This window comes from Arachis ipaensis, chromosome B02 (assembly GCF_000816755.2).
Source record: "Arachis ipaensis cultivar K30076 chromosome B02, Araip1.1, whole genome shotgun sequence".
NCBI lineage: Eukaryota > Viridiplantae > Streptophyta > Magnoliopsida > Fabales > Fabaceae > Arachis > Arachis ipaensis.
In genome coordinates, this window is record NC_029786.2 from 77,156,529 (window position 1) to 77,163,062 (window position 6,534).

Sequence of the window (6,534 nt, forward strand, 5' to 3'; positions counted from 1 at the left end):
TAAAAATTTGTTTTGTATTTAAATTAATACTACTTAATTCTCAAAATTACTAAAAATATTATATCCTAAAATTCTCCATATATAAATTCTAGGCAAAATCGAGAGCAAGGGTAAATTTTCTTAAGAGACGGTCGAAAGATTAGTGAGGAAATGCAAATTCAATATCCTGAAAACTTGTTTTTGTGCATATCGAAAGGATCGGCTTTCAATCTTTTCTCTCTTAACAGTATACGACTACAGTGAAACCAAGGGGGGCTATTATGTGCTATGTTCCTCCATTTTTTTCAATATCCTTTTAGTGGATACAATCAATTTTCAGCATTTGAAATCTTGTAAGAAATATAGCTCTACTAACACCAGTTTTTTGTGTGTGTGTGTGTGTGTTTTTTTTTCTTTTTTTTTTGGTATTCATGATTTGAATCCAAAATATCAATTGAGAAAAAGAAGCATATAAAATTTCAACAAATGGTATTATGATGTCCAAAAACACCTCAAAATTTCTTGAAATAAAAAAATGCCTTGCATACATATTTTTTCATTAGTAAACGAGATATATGTATTTTTTAAAAAAAAAATTGAAAATAATAAAAAATATTAATAATATCAATAATCTAAACTTTTGGCATGCAATTAGTACATAAAAAAGTTGGTAGAAAAGATTAAAATGGATATGTTTGATTAATTTTAGTCCATTTTAAATGATAGGAATTAACACGTTTACTTGAAAACCATTAAACTATCCACTATTAATACGGTTAGGAAAAACTACCAAAAGTACCCATGAAGTTTACGAACGCCGATAAAAGTATCTATAAACTAAGGAAATTAATGTTGTACCCATGAAAGATGGGTTCCGTATGACAAAAGTATCCAAATCCTGATTTTTTAATAAAATTCCTAAACTACCCTACACTTAACCTCAACTCACTTTTTCAACCTTTCATAACCTAATTTGCACCAACTCTTGTCATGGAGTCCAAAACTACTCCTACAACAAGCCAAACCGAAATCAGTGGTAGTGGTAGTGGTGGTAGAGGATTGGACCTCAACCGATTTACTCATAAGTTTACAATCCATACCTAAACTAAATCAATCAAACACTAAAAAATACTCAAAACATAAAAATTTTAAAATCCATTCATCTAATTTCAATTCACTTTAGCAAAACTTGAAGTAGAAATAGCCATCAACCATAAAAAATCAATAAATTCATTCATTCAATTTAAAATTTATTTCAGCAAAAATCAGAAGTAGAAGTAGCCATCAAGTCATCAACTAGATCTTCTGTAAATCAATCTCAGCCTTCATAAAAATAGAAGCAGATTTAAAAAAAAAATAGAACAGTATCAATTTAGTAGTAACTAAATCAATTTCTGAAAAGAAGAAAAATAAAATAAAAAATATTTTAAAAAATACCTTTTTCTTCGCCGACTGTAACATCGTCAATGGCAGAACCTCCATCCACAGTGCCGCCTCCTTTTCTTCTCTGATTTCTCTTTACCGAACTCGCTTTCTGCATGCAAGAGCACCACGACCCCTCTCTCTTCTCAGACGTGCGATGACGGTGTTCTCCTCGGCTGGGTCAAGCGCGCCACGACGACGTTCTCCTCGGCTGCAATAGGCGTGCCACGGCGACATTCTTCTCAGGTTGGGTCACAGGCGTGCGATGAAGGTGTTGTAGTCACTTTAAGAGTGAGAGGGAGAAGCAGTGAGAGGGGAGGAGATTGACGGTAATGGAGTAGGTGGGTGGCGGACGACAATGAGGAGGTTGGAGGAGAGTTCTGTGACTCTGTAAGAGTTTTTGAGAGAGGGATAAGTGAGGAGAGAGGAAGAAGAGAAGAGAGAGAGTGACAGTAGAATAGAGTTAGGGTGGGGTAGTTTGGGAATTTTATTTAAAAATTAACAAAAAATTAGGGTTCGGATACTTTTGCCATACGAAATCCATGTTTCATGGGTACAGCGTTAATTTCATTAGTTTAAGGTAGCGTTTGGTGAAGAGACAGAGACGGAAAGACTGAGACTGAGAGACAAAGACTAATAAGAGACAGAGATTGAAATAAATTTCAGTATTCTGTTTGGTGCAAAGTGGGAGACAGAAATTGAAATAAAAATGAAATTCTAATTTAATTTGTACAAAAGATAAAATTGGAATTATTTAATTGAAATGAAGGTATTTTAGGTATAAAATGTTATTAAAGTTTTAGTCTCCATCTCTAAAAATTTTAGTCTTATGTGTCCCCACTTTTTGGAGGTACACTGAAATTTTGGGAATAGAGACAAAAATTTTAGTACCAGTCTCTGAACCAACAAACATGATACCGAATCTCAGTCTCTCAGTCTTTGTCTCAGTACCTCAAAACAAACGCTACCTTATGGATACTTTTGTCAGCCTTAGTAACTTCATGGATACTTTTGGTAGTTTTTTCATACGGTTACCTCTTTTCTAACTACCCGCTGTTTAAAAATTTAAAATATAATTTAAATACACGTGATTTATTTAATGACTCAGTTAATGCATATCACTACTCTATTGGTATATAATATGAAATCTTTTTTACTTAAATTATATTTCAAATTTTTATGTACTCCATGCAACAAATAAAATTTATATGTATTTAAATTATATTTTAAATTTTTAAATAGTGAGTAGTTAAAAAAGAGGTAACCGTATTAATAGTGGGCAGTTTAATGATTTCACATATCCATTTTAATCTTTCTACCAACCTTTTTATGTACTAATTGCATGTCAAAAGTTTAGATTATTGATATGAGTGCTAGGAGGCCATCACTTTTATTAAATTTTGGCCAACATTTAACTATCAAAAAGAAATTGAGTGATTCTACACCATTAGATGCAATCTCACACTATTAAAAACATCATTGATATCTAACTGATGGCTAAAAACAACAAAATCTACTGGCCTCCTAGACTTTCTCTATTGATATTATTAATATTTTTTATTATTTTCAAATTAAAAAAAAATACATTTATCTCGTTTACCGTATAAACGAGATAAACACGTGTCGCATACATTTGTCTTATCTCGTTTACACCTTATCTCGTTTACACTATAAACGAGATACATGCAAAATTATCTCGTTTACAGTGTAAACGAGATAAGAGAGAAGTATTTATTTCGGTAAATATTTTTTAAATTATTTATTTTGATAATTATTACATTTATTTAATTTATAAAAATAAAAAATCCCTCGATTCCGCCTGCGTCATAGAATATATTTCTTCTTGAAATAGCCACCAATAAAGTCTGTGTAAGTTAATACTTACAAGCTTTCTGTACAACAATCATAATCATATTATCAATTTCGTTTAAAAACGAAAACGGGAAAGATATAAGTACTTGGTTCCAGTTTGATAGTTTCTGAACATATTTTTGAACATGTTCATGGGGCTAAGACACATTCCATGTGGTCAAGCCAGTTCTCTCTTCGGCATAATCAACTGAGATTAGCTGATATAAAAACTCATCTGTTCTTATAAAAAACTGACCATTAATCTTGGTTGGCCTACTTTTTCCCTGTTTCCCCGTTCTTGGAGCAATTGTATACTTTCGTTAAATTGGAAGCTAATTTCAGTGTTATCACTGAATGCGTCAAAAGATCCAAAAGCCACACACTTCTTGAATCCTAGAAGTTTCATTGAATGCTCTCTACCAATGTTTTCTCACCAATAATCTCCACAGGAACACTTTCCTCCAACAATTCGATGAAATCGGTTTTTATCTCTCAAGCACACCTCTCTTCCATATATCTTGGAGATATATTTAGCAAAATTATGGCAATCAACACAAATTCGAAGATTTTTTATGACACGGATTGGCACGCTTTCAGGTGTGGCAATTAGCCCAAAAGACAATGCTAGCTTTTCACTGTGGCCTAAAAGCATCTTCTCCTTCTGCTCCTCATCGACGTCATGCAAAACACAACTCAAATCAGGAAGATAGCCTGCTTCCTTGAATATGACAGACAATTCCTTCACTTTTGCAGCCACTTCTTCTCTTCTCGGATGAGATCGATCACTTGCATGGAAAGTATGAAGTACTTGATCAAGCTCAATCCAGCTTCTTCCAGGTTCTTTTGTTACAGCCTTCTTCAACATCAGGTCCCTTAATGATCTTACATCTTCCCATTTTCCTACTGAAGCATATAAGTTGGAAAGAATAACATAGTTTCCGGCATTCCCAGGTTCGATCTCTAGAAGACGATGCCCCACAAATTCACCAATGTCAACATTTGAATGAACTCTGCAAGCACCTAAAAGGGAACCCAATATAGCGGCTGTTGGTTCAAAAGGCATTTTTTTTATGAACTCAAGAGCTTCTTCTACCCGACCAGCACGACCAAGCAAATCAACAACACAACCATAATGCTCAGGCTCTGGCTCAACTGCGATTTTTTCATCGATCATATCATAAAATATATCCATCCCCTTGTTTTCCAGTCCCCCGTGACTGCAGCCAGATAAAACGGCCAAAATTGTGACCCTGTCAGGCTTGACTTTGTTTTCATCTCTCATTAAAGTGAAAAGCTCAAGTACTTCTCTTCCCATTCCATGTTTGCTATAACCAACCAGCATTGCATTCCAAGAGATAACTGTTCTCTCATGCATGGTATCGAAAATTCTTCTAGAATAAGTGAGGTTGCCACATTTTGAGTACATGTCAATCAATGAATTTTGGAGAACCACATATGACGGAAGTTCAGCGCGAAGAACATGGTTGTGCACTTGCTTCCCATGATCTAAAGCAGCAAGTCCAGAAAGCGCAGTTAAGACACTAGTGTAAGTAACATAATTGGACTGCATTCCTTCCCCCTGTAACCGGCGAAACAGCTCCAGTGCTTCCTCATCCAGACCCAGTTGAGCATATCCAGCGATTATAGCAGTGCAAGAAACTACATCCCTTTCTGGCAAGCATTCAAATATGTCTCGAGCTTCATGAATTTTACCATCTTTAGCATACATATCAAGGAGTGAACTTCCAACAAAAACATGCACTTCGTAATTTAATCTTATGATAAGGGAGTGGATTTGCCTCCCCAAGAAGAATCCCGGAGAACCTGTACAAGAAGTAAGTACAGTAGCAAAAGTGAACTCATTAGGTTCTGTACCTGCAAAAAAAAAAAGCATAGTTACCATAAGCACAGGGAACCAATTACACAGCAATTACCAAAACAGCAAAAGTCAATAGATCTACAGAAATATAAAATTGCCATGATTTAATTCCTCATTGAAACATAATTAGCATAGATTTGCAGTGTGTTTGTCAAATTCAACAGAGTCCTAGTCACAATTAGTCAATGGCAATTGACTTCATTAAATGAGAATCTTAATATAGACACCTAAATTATCAACTAGAATGTAACAAGGAATAACACATCTTTCACGCATTAAAACAAATCCATAACAACAAATATCAAGCACTCAATAGTAAGATGAAAAAAAAAGGGAAAAAGAAAAAAAGTTTACTAACTAGAGTTAATTTAGCAACTAAGTAACAATTAGTGTTTACTAATTAGAGTTAATTTAGCAACAAAGATTTACAAACTAACCAGTAGCTCTGAACAATTAACAACTAAGTTAACTACCATTCCCACCAATATAAACCACATGGTAGAATGAATTCTTAACAAGCCAAAACCAACCACCATATTAGAAAAAGAAAAATCAAGTTTAATTCCAAAATCACCAAACACCGATTTATTAAATTGCCCACTTTCATGAACAATACCTGATCTTAACATCTGTACAAAAAGATTCAAGGCTTGAATGGCATACCCTCTCTGAGAATACGCAGAAATCATGGCAGTCCACGAGACCACATTCTGTTCAGGCATTTCGTCGAGCACCCGGTGGGCATCTGCCAAGGAATCACACTTAGCGTAGAACACAATCAACCTTGTCCTGAGATACACTGCAGGAAGATAGCGGGTTTTGATCATGTGGGCATGTACCCTTTGTCCTTCCCTAAATGCTCTTCTGATCACACACTCGTTCAAGAGTGTGTTGTATTCTTGGAAGTTCATGTCATATCCACAAAGGGCCATTTGTAGAAGTGATTGTTGGAGATTGTTGTTAGAGGGAATGAATGTGCTGAGAACATGTAGTGAGTTTGAAGGGTGAGTTGGAAAAAGAAGTTTTAGTTGGTGATGGTGTTGTTTTTGTTGGATTAAGGTTTTGTGGATGATGGAACGTATGACATGTCTTGTAGGGAGAATAACGTGCATTTTCTCTTCCAAATTCAATAAACTAGAGGAACAAATAGTGGCTAAAATTTTTAGATATGGATAATTTTAATGTGAAATACGACAATATTTGTTCATTTTGGTATTTTACAATGCTATGATGGTAGTACAAAACGTCACTAACATTTTGTAAAACAAATATTTTTTTAAATATAAAAAAACAAAACGTCACCAACGTTTTGTAAAAAAATATTTTTTAATTATAAAATGAGAAAACGTCATTGACGTTTTGTAAAAAAAATATTATTTTAATTATATAAAGTGAAAACGTCA

At 34.2% G+C, this 6,534-nt stretch overlaps 1 protein-coding gene across 1 annotated transcript; it reads right to left on the reverse strand.

Moving 5' to 3' along the window:
• On the reverse strand, positions 3,215–6,272 carry LOC107625475 (putative pentatricopeptide repeat-containing protein At3g13770, mitochondrial). Its single transcript, XM_016328128.2, has 2 exons — positions 5,748–6,272; positions 3,215–5,127 (listed from the first exon to the last, which is right to left on the reverse strand). Exons 1-2 carry the CDS (start codon positions 6,241–6,243, stop codon positions 3,683–3,685), a joined length of 1,941 nt encoding a protein of 646 aa, XP_016183614.1. The 5' UTR covers positions 6,244–6,272; the 3' UTR covers positions 3,215–3,682.

What these genes read in the sequence shown, in the direction of transcription:
- LOC107625475 (XM_016328128.2), bottom strand. Translation starts at nt 6,243, where the DNA reads ATGCACGTTATTCTCCCTACAAGACATGTCATACGTTCCATCATCCAC. An exon ending in TGTACAGATGTTAAGATCAG is followed by an intron (nt 5,128 to 5,747) that starts GTATTGTTCATG and finishes TTTTTTTTGCAG; the next exon opens with GTACAGAACCTAATGAGTTC.